General features: G+C 39.1%; 1 protein-coding gene across 1 annotated transcript in view; it reads left to right on the top strand.

Moving 5' to 3' along the window:
• Nucleotides 1-883: 883 nt before the first annotated feature.
• MCC (mutated in colorectal cancers) overlaps nucleotides 884-23,906 on the top strand; it is a gene marked incomplete at its 5' end in the record, with an annotated part of 68,727 nt that continues 45,704 nt past the window's right edge. Inside the window, 4 exons of the mRNA XM_009582853.1 lie at nucleotides 884-997; nucleotides 7,789-7,931; nucleotides 15,326-15,462; nucleotides 19,383-19,546. Of these exons, the coding sequence (XP_009581148.1) occupies nucleotides 884-997; nucleotides 7,789-7,931; nucleotides 15,326-15,462; nucleotides 19,383-19,546 (558 nt within the window). The remainder of the gene's footprint in view (nucleotides 998-7,788; nucleotides 7,932-15,325; nucleotides 15,463-19,382; nucleotides 19,547-23,906) is intronic.

Below are 23,906 nucleotides of genomic sequence, written 5' to 3'. Positions count from 1 at the left end.
AAAAGGAAAGACTTAGTGGCTAGTTTTCCTCCTGGACTATTCAGTTGTATTTGTCAACACTGGGTGTTGAATTCTAGCTGATGCCTTTGGTGTAACGATCAATGGGATATTTAAGAGAGTGTGAGACAGGAAAAGAGTGTAAATGCATTACAAGTATAGGATTCTTTTAAGAATTGTTCTTGATTTCTAAGTTACGTAGCTAATGTAATTTAGATGATGTTGGTTATCCTAGTCTGCTATATATTTCCACATGCTATCAGTTAAATGTAGAATGTATCTTTCATCAAAAGGATCTACTGCAGAAAAAAAAACAGTTCAGGTTCTTCATGTGTGGCTTCAGTAGATTAGAATCATTGAAACTCCCTGACATGGGACCGAGGAGAACAACAATTACAGAGCAGTAGTGAAGTAAGCTTTAGTTGCAAAACAAAACTGAATCCTATGCATGGAGTTATTCCCGTCACCAGACTGATAACCACTATATGTCTGAAGGCATCAAAACATGATACACTTTCTTTTATAATACAAATCTGAGTCAACATTTAATGTAAGGTTTTATAACACAAGACTCAAGCTACTTCCTGTTAAACTAACGTTAGAACTAATCTACACATTTCCAGCTGAATTATACTTCATTGTATTTATTCTTATAATGTGTTTTCTGATGAAGGAATGTGTGTGCTGTCTGGAGAGAAGAATTCCATATGAAAAGTATTTAGTAGCATGTGAAATTCTTTTAGACTTTGTTATACTAAAGTTCCTATTATCTACTGCAGAAATCCACAGATACTGTAGCTGCTGTATAATACTGTATCTTCTTTCAAATGCTGCTGCTACATGGCTTGTGAATTGGTTAATTTGTTTCTTATTTTTTGTCTTCTAGCTTCATTTAGCAGCCCTGGCTTCATTAAAGGGAGACATAGTGGAGCTTAATAAACGTCTACAACAAACAGAAAGGGAGCGTGACCTGTTGGAAAAGAAATTGGCAAAAGCACAGGTGAGCAACAGTTCAAGATTCTGAAGATGGTCCTTTGTTTTGTGTTGTCCTTGTTCTTCAGAGAGGAATATGGTATGTGGGGAGAGGATAAAATATCTGAACAATGTCACAAGTAAAAAGAATTTTATGTGCTGATGACATTCTTCTAAAAAATACCAAGAAAGAATTAGATTAATTTTGTTTTGAAGCCAATATAAACAGCAACTGCTTTGAAATATTTCAGAATATAAAAATTGCAGCATACTCTCAGTGAATTAGGTAACTGATTGCAGAGCCTTCCACTCCTGGGTCAGATTCAAACACAGCACAAATTAACGCTGATCAAAAGCTATTGCCAATTGGCAGTGCTTTGGTGATGTGTGAGAAATGATTTGTGATCTCAGTCTAGGTTCTAGTAAGCCAGTTTGTATATATCTGTTGTGGAAAACATAGTCAGTGGAAAGCCAAGGGATTAAATAGGGATAAGGTCTGAACTCTAATGCTTTCACAGCTCTTAAAAAAATCTTTTCAGATCAAGGTAAATGTAGAGACGAATGCAAACAGGGAAAACTGAGCTATTGTTCTTAATACTTCTCTCTTCTATAAACAAAACCTTTGTTTTCAGATACTGTCATTCTGGCCAATACCTTTTACAATTCAAAACTAATTCAAAATATATACTGATTTATAATTGCATAGAGACAGTCAAAGCATTTTGTCCTGTAAAGTATGGCATCTTATTTGTTGCCCAGAGAGGTTGTGGAATCTCCAACCTTGGAAGTATTCAAGCCACCTGGACCTGGTCTTGGGCAACCTGCTCTAGGTGACCCTCCCTGAGTTGGGTAAGGGGTTGGATGAATAACCTCCAGAGGTCCCTGTCAAGTCAGCCATTATGTGATTTTGCGAATTTGGAGTCTTCAGTATTCAGTGTATTTTGGTAGAGGCTCGTATCAGTGTGTTACTTAAACTCAAGCCAAATGTAGAAATGTTTAGACAGTCTAGATTTTAAGGCTCGTACTTCAGTCCTCCAACCATATTTTGGCCCTTGTCCACATTCCCTGATGTTTTTTCAGCTACCTTTAAGGCTTTTAGGCTTGTAAGTGATACTCTTATTGCAGACCATCAATGCAACATCCAGAAATAAAAAACACTTTCATGTTTTTATTTCCCTCAATATGTGAGCTGGAGCCACACTGGGAGTTAACGTTGTTTATCAGCTATAATCCTGAGAGCCTTTTCTAATTTCAACTGCACTCTGAGATAGAGTCCTCTTTCTGACATACAGGCTGCATTTGACAATCATTAAACAGTCGGATGGATCCACTGTATCCAAACGATCCACATCATTCTGCATGACTACACTGACTTTGTTGTTATTTATAACTCTGCAGGGTCTTGTGCTAATCACAGTTTTTTGATAGTGTTTTAGTTTTATTTCCAGATCTTTGTAGGTGCTCCCATACAGTGATGAATCCCCATTGATGATCACTGGGATTAAAGATCAGTCCTTAATCCCAATTAACATGTGCTCTGTTAGCATGAGATTGTTTGCTGTTTTCTTTGATGGGTTACCAATTATGCATGTGTATGTAGTGCTCGATTTGTAATGCTGAGGGTTTTTACATGATCTTGGGCTGTGTGCTTGTGAACACAAGCGTAGTGATGACTGCTACCCGAACTGTGAATAACACAAAATCAGAATATCTGAAAGCTAGTGTGCTAGCTAGCTTTCAGATGAAAAAATTACTTTTTAATGAACAATTCATATAAAGTTTTAATATTTTAGCTCTTTTCAATTTTTTTTTAAAAAGCCCTCAAGTGGATAGAAATTTTTGGGGGTGTATATTAAATAAAATACAGTCTTTCTTAAGGAATAAGCCATTAAACAAGCAGGGCTCATATATTGAATGTGTTGGCTATGTTTAAGTACTGAGAGAGACTCTGGTGAAACCACTTCACCTTTCTTCTTTTTCTAACTGCATCACTTCCAAGTAGATTCTGCACTTAACATAATTTTTTGAACTTTTTCTCCCACTCCACAGAGATTCATCCAAGTTTGAATTGTGTATCATATCATATCATATCATTTTTTCCTCTACAACCTCTGTCTCATGCATTTCTTCCTCACTAATGCGAATCAGAGGTTCAGAAGGCATAAATTAAATAGGAGGTGTTTGAGGTTCTCCATAACCATATTCAGATGCTAGTGGGTCAGTATTAGATCTCTGTTCTGCATTTGGACTATACTTACAAAGGCAGTGCATGTTTCATTTCAGCTGGCATGGTAAATGCTCTCTGGAACAAATAGCTCTTAAAACACGTTTTTGGTAATACCTTTCCCATCATTTTGTGAGGCATGTGAGACACTCTGGAAGAAGGGATTAGTGATTTGCAGAGTGAAGGTGATTTGGGGAACCACAATTCAAGTAATAGATGACAAATGGTGAAGAAAGGTCGTTGGATAGACTGTGCTTAAAATTTTGTAAGAGGACGTAATTGATTGTTGTACATCTGGTTGTTGTATCATGCTCGTTTCCAAAACTCCAGTCTGTGGAGACCTGCTATAGCATTTGCCTACACCCTTCTATTATTTCAGTAAGAGAGCAGGTCTCCTTGTCTCTGTGTTTGTATCGGTGTACCATTTGGCAGTGGAGTGATCTCTTGAATGAGATTTGCTGTAAAGTACTGGTCAACCACAACTAATGTCTTCTTCCAGAAATCTTTCTGTGGTTATGAGAAGAAAAGTAGTGCTTTCTACTAGTTCTGTCTGGCACGGTATCCTGGCTTTGATAATGACAAATAGTGGATGTCTGAAGGGAGAGCCTAAGAAATGCATGCAGAGAGTTGTCCTCCTTCATACTCCCCCACCTTTCTGCCAACATCTGTGAGCAGGAGGCTGCATCACATTTAAAAGTCCTCTGTGGTCCTATCCTCCATGGATTTATCTAATCTTCTTTCTAATCCGTCTACATTCTTGGCATTTCCTGCATCCTGTGACATTGAGTTCTGCAGTTTTATGATAGCACATGGGATTGAATACCATGCTGAACATTTCAGCAAATACAATAAGAATAGGCAATTCACTTACTACATCTTTCTTACTGTTTCATCTCCTTTCACAAGGTAGTCCTGCTCTCTCATTCTTTGTGCTTAACCCTTATAATTTTGGAATTTTATAATAGCTCTAGGCACAGGGTAACAAAGACTGTGCTGCATCATTCTGGATCCTGTATCACACAGCAATAGGTCCCATTACTGCAGTAATAATTCTTTACCATCCTTTCTATTATTCAGAATATAGGGAGGGGCAGCAGGATTTCAGTGTAAGAATAAAAGCAACACTCTGTAGGCGTATAAGAACTTAACAGGAAGGCTTCAGTTTCTCATTTAGCAAAATAACTTGAAATAGAAATGCATGGTGTTCAGATGAACGTTGAAATTACTCGTTCTGTTGTGTGACGTCCTTATCTCACATGGATTAGTCCTGTGTACCTGTATTCTTCTTCCACATCAAGTATACACAGAATATACCACCAAGCAATTAATTCTGACCATGCATGTTTTCATGATTGAGGATTTGGCACAATGGACTTGTGTTCATACTTAAAATTAGATGAATGGATTGCCACTTTAAAATCTGCCACTCCTCTTAAATTAAAATACTGTATTAGCTGAGCAAAGATTTTGAGCTCCTGTGAGGCTGTTAAACAGGTTTATCATCGTGGCTCATTCAGGTGATGACTTGTATTCTTGGTGAACAATGCAATAGCCGGTGTTTGTCTCTGCAGGGCCTGAGGCACTGGGAGATCTCTTACCCAGCACTGCTGCTGGTGGTTCTTCCTTTGTCGTCTGACTGAACACTGCAAATTTAACCTAAATGTTTGCACTGGTAGTGTTTATTGCACTATGAATTTGTGTACGTTAATAGGCAGTAGAATCATGTGGTGAGACAATATCCTTGGGTTAAAATATTTTCCCTGATCATCATTCTCCCTCATACTCTTCTTGCTCTTGTGGTTGTTTTCCAGCATCAAGAGGTCAGACAAAGGTGTTTCCAGGCATTGTTAATTTATACTGTAATTGAAATAACCTTTTTAGTCTGTACCGAAAACCAGCCAAGGGTCACTTACACTGAGAACTGTGCTTGAAACTTCTCTCCTGACCTCAACAATTGCTCACCTTTTGCAGCCTCTCAGTGGATTATCCCCGTGTTTGCTTTCTCAGAGAATTAGAGCTCTTAATGGTTTTGATCAGAACTCAAGTAGGAGGCTGGAAGAAGGATAAGGAAAAGGGTGTAAGGTATTTATCTTAAAAAGTTTGTGTGACTGATACACAAATAAATTGCAAGAGCTGAATGTGTACACCTTGGAAAGAAATAGGAACTGGTGGCAGATCATTGTTCTGAGACTCAAAGGACACAGAAGCTAAAGAGGTTGATGAACAGGTTCAGTATCCCAGAAAAAAACTTTAGCAATGGGTAGCAAAACATGCATTTGTTCCTTTTCCCTTTTAAGCTTTGAGATAAGTGTGCCATAATAAGGAGCAATCCTGTATAACCAGAAGAATTTTCCATCGCTGCATTTTAGGATTCATACTCAACTATGTTTCCATTGTTTGGATGCTTTTGCCTTTTTTAGTTGAGAATTGTCATGGCTGACCAGAACTTACGAGACGTAACTCTGTACCCACCTCCAAGGCACAACAGTCCTTAGCATCATGTCCTGTCTTTCACAGAGGTTTCCTTTCTGCCTTTTCCAGTTACTTTTGTCCAAGATAATCCAAGAGCCCTTTTAAAAAATCAAATCTGAAGCTGTTGTCTTATATTGCCAGACTGCTGGTTGTTCACAAAGTATGTCTGTCACTAAATGATAGTTATCCTGAAAAATGGTGACTGAGAAATGGCTAGAGAAAAGAGAAAGCAAATCTGGTAATGTGGCTGAGGTCCATTAGCAAGAGTCAATATATCTTCAGTCAAGATAAACAAATTCTGCTTTGCAGTGCACAGCTCAGAAAGACAAAAATTGTTGTGATAGGGTTTTTATTTATTGTCTGAAAATAGCCATTACACACTCCATCGCAAACATCCTTTTGGTTTAAAAGAAAAAAACCATAATGCACATAATTGATTGATCTGGATAATGCTTAGGTAGCGTTTGTGGGCATCAATGTGTGTCAAAGGAAATTTAGGTTTAGGAGGGCAGAATAAGCAACTCTTATTGCACTTAAATCTGTTCTAAAGCTTTTTGTTAAACATTTTCTCTGTGTTATTTCTGCACTTTGAAAGCCGTGGTAGTTCTTCAGCCAGATACGATGTTAAGATATGGAAACGTGAGAAATAAGTTGTGGAATGATCCTACAAGAGTGAGTCGTTCATAATATACATGTATAACCATGTCAGTTGCCAACATGAAGTCTTACAAGCCAGGTGAACATTATTGGTCTTCTAAAAGGTGACTCTTTGCTTTCCTCTTCAGTGTGAAGATACGGTCTATTTGTCTTAGTATAAGTGAAAGTGCTTTTGACTCCAGCTGGAATAAGATACTATTTTATTGTAGTTTGTGGACAGGTGCTCCCAATGTCTGGGCTACCTTTCAATGTGCATATTCCTGGAACTTAAAAATATTGAAATAAGTTTTATTTAAAAGAAAAATGTTATTGAAGCTCAACATAAATCTCAGTTTTCAAGGAGCCTTTTATGTAGATCATGTTCTCAAGCTGTGAATGTGAGTGGCCAAAAAATGAGAGAGCAAACTATGAAAATTCTGGCATACCTGCTACATTGGGTATAATTTTTGTATTTATGATACAAAGGGTTGAGGGAGTTACCTCTGTATAGAGTGTTTACTTGATTTGAAAAAATAAGTTTTAATGCAGCAATGTTGGAGGATCTCATACGTTACTATAAATTGTACCCTTTAGAAATGCTACTAGGATCTTACATTGCAGGTCTTCAATTAACGGGTGTGATTTTTGTACTGTCAGTTGGCTTGTCAATTTTCTTTTGTAGCACATACCATTCTGTGGTTGCAAGGAGGCTTGACTGTTTCCTGCAGGGAGTCAGAAGCAAAAAGTTAGAAGTCTTGCTCTTTCCAGTCACTCCCAAGCATAACTTCAATCAGCATGCACTGTTGGATTGTAATTGCAGTAGATTGTAATTGTAGTAGAGCGTTTGCTGGAGTGAAGAGTAAGCCAGAGAGGCTGGATTTAAAATTCTATTGGTAAGAAAAAGGAGGATTTTGTGATACGTATCAAAAACAAGCAGCCATGTAACCTTTTAATTGTTCAAATAATAAGCATTTTATTGTAGAGGATTAAAATAATAAAAAATATGCTATGTTATCTTAATGAAAACGTTAATGAAAACAAATACTCGTACTAGAGAAGGAGTCATAATCTCAAAGTGTGGTTACTTTTCTTTATAATAATGGGGCTTCTGCCTTAAGACTTGTTCTAATTCAGACCATGTTGGGAAGATACTTGAAGATTCATGGTGAATCTCATGGATTCAAAGATGAGATATTTCTAGCTATTTTGAGTTGCAAATGGTGTTTTTTTGTTCAAGCAGGAGGGCAACTTCTGACCTTTAGGAAAAAAAATAATAAAAGTACACTGCATAGTTTTTCAGTTCCTAACGTCTTGTAATTACATACCTTTGTGCACCTGTCAATATTTTGCATCTGTCCTTTTCTCTTGCTAAGGCAGTGTTGGTTTGATGAGTAAGAAAACCATTAATGGTGTGCATTTTTGCCTGGTATCTGATCTCTATCGAGTTATTCGTAAGACTCTTTCTGTTCCTTGCTTCTCTGCTTTAGTGTGAACAATCCCACCTAATGAGAGAGCACGAAGACGTGCAGGAGCGAACAACACTACGCTACGAGGAACGAATCACAGAACTGCACAGTATCATTGCTGAATTAAATAAGAAAATTGATCGACTACAGGGAACAACAATAAGGTACAACAACTTCCTGGAAATTCTGTGCCAATGCAAGAATGGTGCAATTATACTCTAAATATAATTTGATGGTGACTTTAAGGTAGTTAGGCTTGTTATGACTGGTACTGAGTAGCTGCCCATAATTAAGGTATGCATGCGTTCTGCAGAGTATCATCCTGAGGCTCAAAAGTGCTACATTCTCTCTGGCCAAATCACACTTTGCAAAGCCTAACGAGCACTGCAAAGAACTGCACTGTGCCATCTAAATATCCTTTTAGTGTAACATACATACAGGGGTACCAGATAAGTGATAGCAGTGGTGGATAAAGGAAGTTGTAGCCACCCAGCCTGCACCTCTGCTTTTAACTTTATTTTGTGACATCCTATAGGTCAAATGGATTTCAGTAGGTTTTGCATCCACTTGTACTGGTATTTGTGACAAAACACAATGGTACCAATCACGTTGCTGTCTGTTCCAGGAGCAGCAAAGCTTGGGGTATTACATTAGGTCATTACTTTTTACTGTGTTAAAATAAACTTTACATTTGACTACAGGAAAACACTCATTTTTCCTCACTTGCTTTTAGCCATCATTCTCAACCTGGAGAAAGTTGAACTAGAAGGAGGAAGGAGCTTCTTAAAGTTTATCTTGTGTGGATGCAACTAAACTACTAGAATCTAGGGATTTTCTAGAGAACATAAAATTAGATTTGAGCTTTTGTAGGTATTGTTGACATGGTGCTCTACCCATGTAGCAAATTTTCAGTTTTCCTTGCCTATTAGCTGCAAGTTTTTTGATAAGTGCTTCATGTGTTCTTCCTTATAAACATTTCTACTAGCACAAGGCAATGTTGTTACAACTACTCACTTAACCTTTCGTGAAAATATTTCTGTGCAAAAAGAAGAAGGTTTGGTGTACCACAGATAAGAGAAAGCATCATCATGCATATATGCCATTATAAAAGCAGTGATAGAATCACGTTATGTTAATGTTATTTAAGAAGATAAATACAGCCAAATGATGATCGTAATTAGCGATGATCATGATGAGATTTTTCAGGTAAGTATTTTCTAAACTGGTAGTACTTCTCTGAAAAAATCTCTGTGACTCCCTTTTTCATTCATGCCTGATACTTCTGCAGACAAACTTCCCATTCGTGTTGTTTCAAGTCACCTTTCTTTTCAGCGTGATACTGGCTGCCCATCCAGCCCTCCTCTCTGGTAAAGCTCTACCAATTGAAAGGACTGGTTGAAAAGCAAAATCTGAGAAGCATGAGAGCTGCACTGATATTTTTTTCTTGAGTGGCAGAAGAACTCTATGACATTTAAGAAAAATATTACATAGAATCCATAAAAATTGTTTGTTTGGAGTCGCTGTGGCAAGCTAAATGCCAAGTGGTGTTCAATTACAGAATGTTGGAATCAGATGGATACTGTGAATGTTTAACCATGTCCATAAACAAGTCAGCTGCGGCATGCACAGGAAAGCGAGGCATAAGAACCGAAGTTGGAGAGTGCATGCTGCTTCTCACACAAAGTGCAGTCTTGCTGCCCCTTTGGGGGGCGCAGGCTTTTGAAGGCATCAGGACAATACTGCTGCAGCAGGTGCCACACCACTGTCATGCCCCACCTGTTTGGCCTCATCGTATGAGAGCTCGTTTTGCTGAGACAGCTAGGACGCCTCCTCTGTTTTTATTTCTTCTGGTTTTATTAGTAAGAACAAAAATGTTTATTAAGTTAGTGGATTTTTTATTTTCTTTAATGATTGGAATCGCTTGTTTTCTTTGGCAGGCCAATAATTATGTCTGGGGAACAGAGGAGTAATATTCCTCCTAAAAATGGCACGCAGAGGTAGAATTGGAGGGATTCCATAGGGTTTGTACTGAAAGAAGGAAAACTGATAACTTCCTGCTGTGACTTTCTGCAAATCCGCTCTGGGATCTACTTGCATCACTCTTGAGAAGCTGTTCCATCCCACAGAGCAAGGGTGGTGTAACTGCTGTCCTTGCTGGGACAGGTGTGACTCACAGCGCTCCACCCCTGGCTGTGGGGACTACGAGCCCAGGGGCTGGAACAAAACAGTCCTGAGGGAAAGGGTTCTGGGAGCATGGCCCTGCTAGGGCCTCGGCATTTATGCTTTCCTCTAAACCAGAACACAGGAGGGATTTTAGTTTTGATTTAACTCTTGGATACCTGCAAGTCATACTAAATGGAGGCTTTACTTGTGCCATCACAGAATTTAGGCTGTCTTTCTGGAAGCAGTTTTCTTGAGTTTACATTAATTGCATAACAATGTTTCCCCTCTGTGCTGACACAGAGATTATTCAGTATTTTCGTGTAACGTTTTTAGGCTGTAAAAATAAACTAACGTGTAGCGTGATGTACTGCTGCTTTATGACATTCTTTGTGGTTCCTTCCAAAACCCCAAAATATTCTGGAAACAATTAGAAGAAAACAGAGTTTCATGGAGGGTATTTGACTATCCTCCTTAAGCTGTATTATCTTTAAATTTGTAGCTCTTTGTTTGAATGTGAGTAGTACCCTCAGAAAGTAGGGCAGAAAGTAAGCGGAAGGAGTGTTTAAATCTGAATAAGGTATTGCAACAGTTTGAGGAGTGTTGGCAGGCTGTATAAGCTAGTTAATATTCTCCATTCTGAGAATTTTTCTCTCTTTGTTTTTTGGTGTGGTTCCCCCCCCGCCCTTGCAATGTCCGGGGTTTTACACAGCTTGAAGCATAATGGCTTTTGCTCATGTGGTTTAGAGCCAGCTCTAGAAGAGAGCTTAAGTCACATGTCAAAGCCTGTGCCTCTTCCCAGGTATATCTGATATGCTGATCTTAGTAACAGTAATCTTACAGGAGTATTTTTAGACGTTTCCAGGATCGTTCTAGGTTTGCTAGTCATTTTTTGGGTACAACAAGTTCCATGTGTGTGGCCACATGAAGTTAGCTGCTGCTCTTGTGTTACGTTCTTCCAGCATTCCCTAAGGAAAATGAGGTCACCATAGTTGTGGGAGCAAGCCAACATTCATCTGCAATTGTCTCATCTCCCTGCTGCTGCTCTCAACAGCCCAGCTGGTTTGGAAGCCCAACCTCACCAAAAAAAAGCTGAAATACAGCTGTAACCAATTTGATATTAAGGCCAAAAAGAGAGTTGCCTATACTCCTACTATGCAAGTTAGACGAGCCTCTTGCTTGCCTAGTTCTTCATGTGTGATAGTGCAGAATTTACCCACTACCAGCTCAAGGAGGTAGCAATTTGGGAGCAAAAAGACACTAAAGAAGTGCTCCACTAGGATGAGGATGCTTCTTTTTATTTGAGCAGTCTAGAGACATAAACCTTGGCTATGTTTTTCTGGGAAAAATATACTTGTGTGACAGTGTCTCACTCTTCTTGTCTACATTACTAGGGAGAGAGTGGGAAGAGATGGCTAGTATTTCGCTTAAGTTCGTTGTAAAACTCAAGTCAAAGGCTTTCGTCAAACTCTGCAAGACTGTTGGGCAGAAGGGCCTATGGTGATTGTGCAGAGCACGTTTTGTCAGCTTCTTTTAGAGTGAACAGCTTTCACTGAGTGGTGCTAGCTTGGGGTTTCTGTTAGCATGTCGAGTGGATACCGGTGGCAGTGTTACCCCTACTTCTGCTGTTTCAATTTGTAGAAGACAAATTTTTTGCAATGCAAAGGTTCTCTGTCCTTTGACAAGGTATATGCCTACTCCCATTTTCTCTCCAAGTGTGTACAACTTAGAAGACAGCAAAGCCATTCAAATGGATCTTCCCAATTGTAGAATCATATTGTAAATACTTGGACATAAAGGATACACCTGATAACTCTGAAGCACAGAAAGGATTTGCAAATTACACAGTAGTGTATACTAAAAGGGAATTATGTCTAAAGGTGAGTATTCCTGACTTCAGACGTTTTTAGTATTGCCTTAGATTCATTCAAACTCAACTCTTTTTTTTCTTAATCATGTCTTTGGCTGGCAAAATGATCTGTAACTTGATTGTGCAGAAACAACTTCAGCCTATGACTGACAGTCTTTCTTAGATGTCAGATTGAGGTTCAGCAACAGAAAGAAGGCAGAGGTCAAATTGATTTTAGTTCTAAACCAGTGGCTGTTTGGGTACATCTGTGCAACTCTAAAAATAATAAGCAACTTTAACAATACCAAACAGAAATACACTCCGTTGAATATTGGTGCCTGCCAAGGATTATTTGAAACAGCTGTCAAGAAGCGTATAACCCATTGCTGTAAAACCATTTGTTCAGCCTTACAGCTTTTAATCTGAAATATATTCAGAAAGTAGGTTGTGTTGGAGTTAGTGAGGAAGAAGGAGAGTGAATAAACTACAGCACCACAAGAAATAACACGTGGCACTTACAGTCATATTTACACAATGACCTGGAGGTCTGATTCTAGCTTCTAAATATGTGCTAGTTGGAAGCTACTTGAATTCATTTCAAATGGCAGTGTGGGTGTGATAGTGTATGCTTCAGCATGCAATGCCCAGCCCCACCTGCCTTCAGTGATTAATTGCCATGTTATCTCAAGTGTGTTGCTATTTGTTCACAAGTGAACTAGTTCAGAGGGACCTCAAGTGTGTACATGCAGGGAGCAGTCAATCTCTGGGTTGCAGTGCACATACACCTGTAGTATTTTCTATAGGGTCTTAGAATGCTTTAAAAATACTTGTTCAAGTGGAATGATTGTTAAAAACTACTGGCACCTGAAGCGTGAAACTATGCACTGTTTGCAGCCGTGAAGAGAATGTGCACCTTGCCAGCATCCTGGCAGAAGTCGTCAGTGGTGTGAAAGGATGCTGAAAGTGTGCTCACGATTTGATCAAGTTTTTCTCTGTGTCTGTGCAGCAGTTGTGATCCTTGGTTGCACCCAAACATGAGGAAAGCAGTAAGTGCAGACGTACCTGTAAAACACTTTTTTGCTCCAACATTGATCCCAGGCCGCTCTGCATTTACAACGTCTTGATCTGATCTTAATTGCCTCCAACTCACCATGACATTCCAGCAACGGGGAACCATCAGGGCCCATATATGGCCCAAATACCTGCTTTCTCCAGCCAGGCCCTAGAAGACGGCAGCAACAAGGAAGTTGTCATACCTCCACCTTCTGGGTGGTGTGCCAAGAGTTCATCGTCAGCTGCCGAGCACCTTGCATTTCCAATGCCACTGGAGGACTCTTCTCCTGTTTTGGGGTGTATCTTCTCTCACTGCCAACATCAGATTTAAAGGCAGAATTTATGTTTGTGGTGCATCGCTCCCCTCGAATTCCCCCTTGTGTTTTTAGCCCTCAGTCTGCCCCCTGTGAGACTAGTGGTGGAGAGACCAATTGACCTTGCTGTCACTTTACCAGAAGTGGATTTCTGATCTTTCTGGTCAGGTCTTAGAAGCATTAGTTCATTCAGAACCTGACTCCTGGCTTGAGCTGTTGGAAGGGTGCGAGTCCTGCCACGTGACGTACTTCTCAATGGCCTCGAGATACTGAGGATGCCTAAACTGGAGAACACAGCACTAGTGCTAGCGAGATGAAGCTGTGTTGGATTTTAAACTGAAAATCTACGCAACAAGAGCAAAAAGAAGAGTGACGAGAAATTATTATTGTATGTGGCATTGTTTTATGATCAGTACAGCCTCCTGTCCATTTGTAGAGGAAATCCAGCTTTTAAAAATGTAGGACTAATTGTTCCATAAACGAAAAAATGAGTTACCTTCAGATAAAAAAAATGCAACTGTTTGAGTGCTTGGTAATGGTTTTTGTCTAAAGCTAATTACTACTGGCTTGTGCTGTGGCTAATAATAAACGAATTCATGGAACATTAACTCAAGCTTATGTGTCTTCATGACACTGTTTTAATTCCTGCTATTCATGATCTAGTTCTCACACTTTCTTAAACGTGTATTGCATGGTACCTTAAAGACCTTTCTTTGACCTAAATCTCAATTTTAACCAGCTGACCTGCATTTTTGTTTAATAATAGTCAGTGAGTGCTTCTGATAAAGTCAGACTTCCTTTGCACTGAAGCAAATGTAAGGGGTAGAAGAACATTATAGTTTCTGTAGAAATTACATCTCAGTACCTTGGGAAACCCTGCTTGGCAAGCAAGCTGAAATGCCTTTTTTGAGTTGGCCTGGTTCATAACTTGTCACCTCTGCTACTTTGAGAGCAGACTTGACTTCTGTCATTGTTCCCTGTATGCATGGGCCATCTTCTCTGCTCTTTTGCCTGGCAAATCCAGACACACCTCCAGGCTAAATCCTGCAATATTTCTGCAAGAAACACTCATCACCATGTAGCATACACACAGCAGACTTAACATTACAGGTGTCCCTCCCAGATGCAGATCTCCAGATAGCTCTTTGCTATTTCTTATTGTTCCCAAATCCAGACAGTTCCATTCTCACACTTTTCTGCTGAATCTGCAACAAAATGAATCTCTGCATTTGATTTAGTGTATAACAAAATGATGGCTTTTTGCTTACTTATCGGAGGGGCTCTGCACCTGGATAAGCTGGTGTTTTTCTCATGTTTAAAATACATACTTTAATGTCAACACAGTCACTATGGAAGTACAAAAAAAATTCTGAGTCGAATCAGCAAGCAGATCAAAAGAAAAAATGTTTACAAATGTTCTCAGGCAAAGCTATTATTCATTTACTTATCTTCTTTCCCAGTGCTTTGAACTCTTCGTGTGGAGACAGGAGGGAAAAGCCCTAATTTTTTAAGCTCATTAGCTTTACCTAAAGTATTCTGTGTCCTCGATTATTTTAGTAGAACCAGCTTGACAAATAAGTTAGAACCTAGGTAATTGAGGCTTTTTTATTTTCCACTAACTCCAGCAGTTCAGTGCTATACTCACTTATCTGTTCTCTTCCTTTTGAGAAGAGAAAATGAAAAACCTATTTATCCCCAAGAGCATTTTGATACACATATGCAGGTATGTGCATTTGGACGCTTGCTTTGCACACAAGCCGATGGCATCCTCGAACTGAGAAAGAGACCAAAATTGGTTATTGCTAATCCACTTTGGGATCAAAAGCCACTTGTGCTGATTAAGAATTGTGAGTTGGTGAGTTACTGCAGAGCACTGTATATCCTTCTTGCACACATCCTTGCTTGCACTCAGTTCCACCCATTGTTTCCTTGTACGGTGGTCTGGAGTAATAATGAACCTGGGAATAAAGAAATGGAAACCAGGCACCAGATGCTGCGAGTGGGTGTAATGGGCATAGCACAGTTGCTTTGCGGTAAAGGATATAAACCCTTCCCTACTGGCTGGACAAAACACGCTTCTGTGGATTGTGTCCTGTGGCTCAGTCTACAGGTCTGAAATAAGCGTCACAGAGATATGTATTTCCTCAGAGGATTTTATTTCTGCCTTTGCTCTCTCTCCCAGGGAGGAAGATGAGTATTCAGAGCTGCGGTCAGAGCTCAGCCAAAGCCAGCATGAGGTTAACGAAGACTCACGCAGCATGGACCAGAATTCTGTTTCGGTACCAGAGAATCAGTCCACCATGGTCACTGCAGACATGGGTGAGTCATGCTTATTAGTAGACATGATGCCTTCTCACAGCAGAAAGGCATCATAGCCTTTGAAATGTAAATCCAAATGTTTGGTGAGGAAATAAATGAATCTAGGCAGTGTTAATCACAACAAATGCTGAACTTCACGACTATGAACTTATATGTGAAGTAACCCCTGTGCGTTGATGTAGAATAGCTATGGAGTCTAAAATGGAATGATTGTTCAGGAGAGCTCGTGACTTTTGGGAAAGAAGAGGGGGAAAAGAGCTATTCGCATACCTTACATGTGCCTGTAAAGTAGTCTAACTCTAGAAAAGAATTGCAGAGAGTAAAAGTTAGGGGTAAAAGCGTGGGGAATGGAACTGTCTGTCCAGTTCTTTTACAGCCTAATTATAAAGGACGTCTGCACTCTTTGAAAATTGAGAGCCTTTTTAGAGTATGGAATAGGGGTAGCTTACTGAAATGGATTTAGACAAGGATAAATCTGACACAAGCCATTCAATGCAGGGCAAGGAGGGAGCACATCCAGACAGTCTGTAACTAATTTTTTCTGGTTAAGAACTAAGAAGGCAAGAATCTTTCCTTCAGAATTTCATCTATTTTGTCATCCAAGCACAATAACTGATCATTTGAAGAACCTCCAACTATGGAATAATTAGTCCATAAAGTTTGCAATATAAGCATGAGCAGATACTAGGCCTTCAGTATGATAATGTTTTAAGTGTTTGGGCACAATTGCTGAGCACCATGGCTGTAGACTAGCAGAAGTCTGGTGTAATCCTCACTTTGATTTCCAGAATTCTCTTCAGAATACCATTTCTCTTAATTTATATTTAAAATCAGATAGTTGGTCTTCATTTTCTTCCCTAGGTAAACTAGCTGGGTGCCTGGGAGCTTCTGTGGGAGATATGTACACAGGCAGTGTTTTAGGAAATCATTGAAACAGCATTCTTAAGCCCTGTTGCAGAACTTGTGATACTTAAATATTAAGCTATTAACTCTACATGAGGCTTTGATGGTTATAAAGCAACATGCAATTTTTGCTTCCATATATAAGAAACTGTATTAAAACAGTTTCCACTTGTTCGGAGCAGTGCACTTCATTATTGAGAACTTTTTGCTGTTTTTTCCAGTGCAGTGTCTTTTAGAGGAATGGACCAGAGTAGGCTGACTTTTGGGCATAGTATTCATTGGCCTCAAGTGGAATTTAATAATGTAGAAAACATGTTGATATTGTAAGCAACCATATCAAAAGAGATTTTCTGTAGGATTTCTTAAATTGAAATGAATACACCAGCTCTGGAGCTGTATTTGTTTATAAATGCAAGACCTGCCACAGCACGTTTGAATTTCAGTGTCTTTAATTTCTAGAAACATTGATAGAATAATATGAATAATAATGTAATCACAAAGTGCCTGACATATGGAACTCAAAGTATACTTAACAAAATATTGTATGAAGTCAAGATATTTTAGTAGAGGTTTTTATATTCTTAAAAAATCCATGTTTTTACTTTCAAAAGTTAATGCTTATTATTAAGTTCCTACTTGAACAGATTCTAACATGAGGACTTCTTTTTCCTTTAATTTTTTTTCCTTTTTTTTCCTTTCTTTTGACAACAAAATTAAAACTAATTTACTTTTCAACATTTATTTTGGGGTTAGGGCTTTGATTTTTGTTCTTCATGGGGTGGAGCTGACGCAGGGTTTGTGTACATTAACAGCAAGTTATCCATTTAAGTTTCTGCTAACGGTGGGAAACATGGCAATAAAATGAAATAAGCAATGGACAAAATAAGAATGTTAACTCTAGGGATTCTTGCATTTTTTCCATGTTTTCCTTTTGTACATAGACGCTGTCCTTTTTGGGTTTTGTTTCCGTATTCCTGTGAAAATAAATCCTTTTGTGTGTGTACGTATATATACATATATACATACACACGTTTATATACACACACACGTATATATACACAAATATGTATATTTGTTTTATCCTATCTAGATATAGATATACCTATATCCTAGATATATAAAGATAAAAAATCATGATCTAATAACCATGTGTATGACCTTGCTTACTGCCCTGATAGAATGAGCATCAGTGACTTAACTAAAAACAATAATACATCATGCATGTGGATGTGCTGCTCTATTGCTACAGGCAATAAAACACCAACAGCTAAAACTATACATGCTCTCCAGTATTTCCTGTAGAGCTTGTGATTGGGTTGTACTGGTTTTCTGTGAGCAATGGTGTTCTCATTATTGTAAACACTTATTTTCTGGGGGAAATGTTATCCTAGGAATAAAACTCAGCATACAAGGTCCTGTGAAGGTTGTTTAAATGGACAAAATGTCTGTTATAGAAGATGTTATGGAAACAAATAAACTCAGAGAAACAAAATAGAGGTTTTTACAATTAAGTGTCCTGCACGGTATATGCTGCTCCTAAGTGAGTGTTATTATAAAGGGGTTTTTGATATTATTACAACAGATGGGTGGCTGCTAGTCAGGAACTAGTGAATACAACTTCAAGAGTAAAGTTTTGTATGTGTTGCCCATTTACATTTTTCATACAATACTGTGAAATCATTCTATACTCTTTGGTCAGCAATACGTTCATATTTATGTGCATTAGGCTGTGGAGTTAGATTTGTGGTAACGAGTTTACAGTTTTTTTACTTTCTGATCATCTCGTCCCTCATCCAACCGCTTTCAGTCCTCTCTTGCACAGAGAGATTTCAAGGCAGTCTACAATAATCTGGTGTCTCCTGTCTGTTAAATTTCAGACACAGTTCAATGCCACACTACGTTAGTCCCCTGTAAGGACGACAGCTATGAGGCTACTAGGGGATTCTGACCATGGTGAAACCCTTGCAGCAGAAATAACACCCTCCAGCAAGAGTGCCTGCCGCTGTTTTTAGTAAGGTATAGGAACTGCTGGTGCACTGCTGTCTCACAGTGCACCACTAGTGTGCTGTACAGTTGGTAGTTATTGCAAACGCTTAACTAGTAAGCCAGAAATACTAACTAGCACATCCGAGAGACACCGCAGGGGTGAATTCTACCACGTGTCTGCTTTAGGAACTGCCACTGTCTGTCACCAGATGTGAGCCTAAGAAAAATGAAAATAATTTTATGAAGTGAGCTAGCAAGGTACAGAAACCCACTTGTTTTCACAGAAATGGAGGACACTGTGGCGGTGCCCAAGGCACTAGAAGAGCTTTGCCTAAAGACAGAAAAGGATTGTCATTAAAATAGCATTGTTGTATATGCTACTAATATGGTTGTAGAATGGAACATAGCAAAGAACAAGCTGTGCTGTTATGATCCCTGAATATTCTGCAGTTGCATTTGAAGAAGAAATAGCTATAAAAAATGAAATATACACTCTAAGATAGTCGGTAGGGATAATTTCTGTAAACACCAGGATTTTTTAGTCAGGCAGTGCTTAAACACAACCCCAAAAATTCCTCTGAAAATTGTCAAGTCATAATGTCAGTGAATGTACCAGGCAGAAAAAATGTTGAATTTACAGAGAAAAACCTTTGAGGGTAATAAAATCAGGATAATAGGCCCTGAATGGCAAAAAGAATTAACAAAAAAGAAATGGTATAGTATGTGAGCATGTGGTGTCTTAAACTGTTGTCCTTCAGCAAAGAGGGGTTTTTGAAGAAAGAATGAACACTTCAGATAAGTAGGGGGAGTGTTATTTGTCAGATAGGAGGTAACTCATGATCTCAGTTGATGTGGTTATGGTATTTAAGCCTATCAGTTGGTGAGGAAAAAGTGGCAGATTGCAAGGACATTCCTTGAACAGTATCAGTCCTAGCTGTTCTGCAACAGGCACTTCCTAGGTTAGAATTTGTTTTTTCACTGAGTCACTAATCGTTGCAATATTTGTTTTGTTTCGTTTTGCTTTCTTTTAGATAACTGTAGTGACTTGAATTCAGAACTGCAAAGAGTGCTGACAGGTCTGGAAAATGTTGTCTGCGGGAGGAAGAAAAGCAGCTGCAGTTTATCGGTAGCAGAAGTGGATAGACATATTGAACAACTCACTACCGCCAGTGAACATTGTGATTTAGCCATTAAGGTAACGGTAACATTAGGTTCTAAATGCAGTGTGTACATTGCCTGAGACACCTGACCACATTCTGTAGTAATAGCACTTTACTTCCAAAGGTGTCAGAGTACTTCAGAGAAATCAACTCCAGCTCACACTGTGTGTTGGGTAAGCAGTAGAACGCCTGCTTTACACTCAATTCTCCAAGGCACAGAAGGAGCTGCTAATAGACTTTCGATCTCAAATGAGAAATGTATTTGTCTTATGCTCATTTCAGAGATAAGAAAAACAGGGACACTCAGCAGTTAATTTACTTTCTGAAGGTTATCCAGCAAACAAGTTGTCACTTGCCCAAGGTCACACAGCTAGTCATTGACCGGTAACTGAAAACACAATGTGTAACACTTGCTAAAATATGAAGATAAAATGCCATAAGCTATACGTTAAGTTGTGACTTTGCTGTCTTAAAATATGAAGCTAGTATTTACCACAAAGTATGTGTGGTATGTTGATTCTAATGAGACAAGCCAGACACAGGAACAACTAATTCAACTGATACTTGGATGTCTTGGTTTTATTGTGCATGTAACACGAAGAGGAATGCCTGATAGCACATGTAATGAAGGGATTGCAGTTCAGAACCTGAAAGCGAGGGAACCATAGCGTATCTTACTATATTGAAAGAGCTGAGCAAGTTTTTTGTGTCAGAAGGAAAGGTGTCAGTGACTCGTTTATGTAAGAAAAAACATATTGACAGTTTGCTCTTGAAGTGGAGAGGTCTGTGACCGTTCTAGATGGCTTAGGCAGCCCTTCGGCGTACTACTGGGAAAGTTCCCCTCTCTCCTTGGTGGTGCCTGGGGAGTATAATGGCCTATAAAGACATTAATGTTGAGTAGTAGTTTGAAGAATGTGGGTATATTTGAGAGAGAGACAGGCTGACTTCTGGGTCTCTTGGGAGCGGTCTTAAAGCAGTTTATTTGAGTATCTCAGAGGATTAGGATCAATACTTTGAATGTTACCCAGTATTACCTGGAGTTTTAGGGTGTTCTCAGAAGTCAGTATTCACCAAGAGAGAGATTGTGGATCCTGGAAAACGGGGAGATTGGTTTGTGTGAGGTCCACAGAGGTCTCTAAAGTGAGATGAGATGAAAACTTCTGCAGGAGGTGGATTCAACAAAATGTCAAAATAGCTGCCATAAGCTTAATTATCAAGCTTTTTATTTTAACCCCATTATTTAGTGTTGATTCAAATTAACTACAGTCGAACTTTTATAATTATAAGTAACTGTCAGCAGCTTCTTCCTGATCCAAAATGCAGGCCTTTTGTTTTCATGTGATCTCTACAGGCTAGCCATTTCTGGGGAAAGCTTTTCCCCTCTGCCTGTGCTGTAGAGCCTGGGATTTGACAAGTGAGAGCATGCAAAGTCTATTAACCTTTCAGGAAGATAGGAATCTCTCTGACATGCTCCGATTATGTGCTAGGGAGGAGTGTCACCAGTGTGTTTATTATTGCAAAACCTATGCATAGAGCCCCTCTCCACAATTCCACCCATGGCTGCCGGTCATTTCTCCTCTCCTGCTTCCTCAGACAGAGAACTGAGAGAGTTTTAAGACAGGTGGAATCATGAACGGAAACCTGAAATACTCCGTCTTTTGCTTTGACTGTTGGCTTTTTTCTTCCCCAGTGGACTAATGCATTTAAATGGTTTGAATCCTTCTGCTTTGGCGGTTAAATTTCACTGGGTTTCTTTTAATGCTGTTGCTGGCAAGTTTTTTTTTTTTGCTTCTTTTATACAAATCATGTGACCCTAGCTAGCTCAATTGTTTCTGTCCCACAAAGAATGAAAAGATCTTGAAATGACATTTATCAGATTGTCTGATAAACTGAACAGTTACAAAACTATCCTTTGTTTAAGAAAATTTCCACAGAGTAGGCTGGTTAGTGCTTCGTATATTTTGAAGAGAAATAACTATCAGTAACAGACACCTACCACTAAAACTCTGCCGATTAAAAAAAGATGTAAATATTTCCAAACATGAACCATTTAGAACACGAGAACAGCTGCAGTGGGTCAGACCAAAAGTCCATCTGTCTAGTGGCAGATGGCCAATGGAAAGACTGCATAAGAAAGGACATCCATAGTATGTCCTTCTTCTCCTTCCTTCAGAGATGCGTCTAGCAAGGTGGATTTAGGAACTTCTTGAGCCAGAGTTGATGTCTCTGTGTTTGATAGTCATGGGTGGAATTTTCTTCCATGTTTCTATCTGATGTGTTTTTCAACCCATCTAAGTTTTTGGCTTCCATAAATTCTGGTAGAAATAAATTCTACCATTGAGTTATGCCTTGTGAAAAAGTGCTGCTTTTTGCTTCTTTTAAACCTGATACTTGCTGATTTCATCTGATACCGTGTCTGTAACACAACACCTCTTGTAAGGAATCTCGGGCAGAGAGTACTGATGGCAGTGTCAGAGACAAGACTGGAACTACCATGATACGATAGCCTGCCCTGTGCTCGGAACAGTACATCGTAATTCAGTCCTGTAATCCATGAAATTGTACCTGACTTTATCTGCTGTGCAGCAGCATGCCGGATAAAACTGCTCTGTAATACTGCTTTGAAGAAAAACAAACAACACGGTAGTTTGCATAGATATATCCATGTACAATATTTATGTTCTATTTGCCATGGAGGTTGGTAGCATGTTGGTCGTCGAACCAGAGAATAGTGGTAATGGTTTAGTCAGCAAAAGGATATTGATCACGTCAAAATGAAGGAGCATAGAAGCAAGCAGAAAGGTCTCTCAGCTTTGTTAAGGAACTTGTATAGGGCAGCCCTTAGTACGACTGTCAGACCCATGCTGATGCTGCTACTGCCTGAACTTTGTACCTGTGTGGGCAGATGGTAGCAATGGAGTCTGGAGAAACAGCAGCAGCGTCTCTGCCCGAAGATACCTCTGTGGTGTCAAGCCACTGCTGCTGCTTCCTCGTGACAGTCCTTCCTCTTTCAGTGTTGCTCCAGGCTGATCACCCCCAGTAGTGCTCTAAGGAGGAGAAGAGGCTTGGGAAAGGGAGGGGTTGGAAAAACAGCAGCACTAGGAGCATGGGGAGGAAGGAGGAAGGAGGCAGCAGCAGAACTTGGCATTAGAGGGGTGAGGAAACAGCAGGGGAAGTGCGTGAAAGAGGAGAGGAGTTTTGGGGGAAAAAGGGAGAGGAGAAGACAGTCATGAAGAGGCACTATTTAAAATAAAGCTGGCATCATCAAGAGAGAATGCTCCTGCCATTACAGAGCTTTTCTTCACGTTGTAAGATTAACCGCCCTATGCTTATTCAGAACCTGAACTCATCCTCATGTTGTGTTGAAATAACTTACCTTGTCATAGTCTGAGACCTATAGGTCCAAGTGAAACTAAGGGAGAGCTGCGGCTTCTTTCATCTTACAGAGATGTGGCAAGACATTGCTCTTTAGAAAAGTAATTTAAGCTTACTACCAAATATGTAAGCAGAATTACAGTGTAGATACTCGGTCAATGGAGTTTTATATTTATGACTCTAAACGTATTGCAGTTTTATGGAAGAGAGACATGAAATACGATTTAGAAGAATAAATTGAACCTGATTGCAAAAGTTTTGTCCCTGCTTGTTCCGTAGAGGTGTCTTGAACTAGTTGTTAAAAATAGTTTTTTTCCTTTTGTATGAGTGTCTTTTCTTCCTCGCTAAGGAGTCTTGCTGTAGCCAAGATTTATTCTTTGAGATTAATGTATAGATAACAATAAAAAACCGACTTTTCATTATAATGGACAAATAATAAAATTTCACTGATACCTCAGTGTCAGACAGTGCTGAAAACACTGGGAAGATTTCTTTCAGAAAAAAAGCAGAGTTGTATTTTCAACTTGGTTTGTCATTTTCACCTGTACTCTAGTTGGTTCCTTTAGTCCCTCCCAAATTAAGGACATGAGCTTTGGTTATTAATTTTTGTTATATATAAAAATTAAGTCCTTTTGAATAAAACAGCAAAATAGACTATTTTTAACCTTGATACGTGAGTTATTTATCTTCCATATTAATACTAAAAGTGTAGGCTTTAGCTATAACTTGTTCTTGGATTATCCAACAAAATGAAACTTTCTAGGTTGCTAGTTACATCATATATTCGTTTATTTTCCATGTTTCTTCCTAACATTTTAATGCAGACTCTTTCAGAGAGATTCAAAAGCTTATAAGCAACAATTGGAGGGTTTTTGCTTGTTGCAAAGGTCTTCCATGAGTGAAAAAACTTAACACAGGCACCACATACGCTGTGCAGTAGAATCAGAACATAGTTACCTGACACATTGAGCGTTATGCTGTGTTTTAACACGTTGAATGACCAGTCTGACGGTAAGTTTA

This window comes from Fulmarus glacialis, unplaced genomic scaffold (assembly GCF_000690835.1).
Source record: "Fulmarus glacialis isolate BGI_N327 unplaced genomic scaffold, ASM69083v1 scaffold16588, whole genome shotgun sequence".
In the NCBI taxonomy this organism is placed as follows: Eukaryota; Metazoa; Chordata; class Aves; order Procellariiformes; family Procellariidae; genus Fulmarus; species Fulmarus glacialis.
The sequence above is the reverse complement of the archived record's forward strand: the minus strand, read 5'-3'. Positions and strand labels throughout refer to the sequence as shown.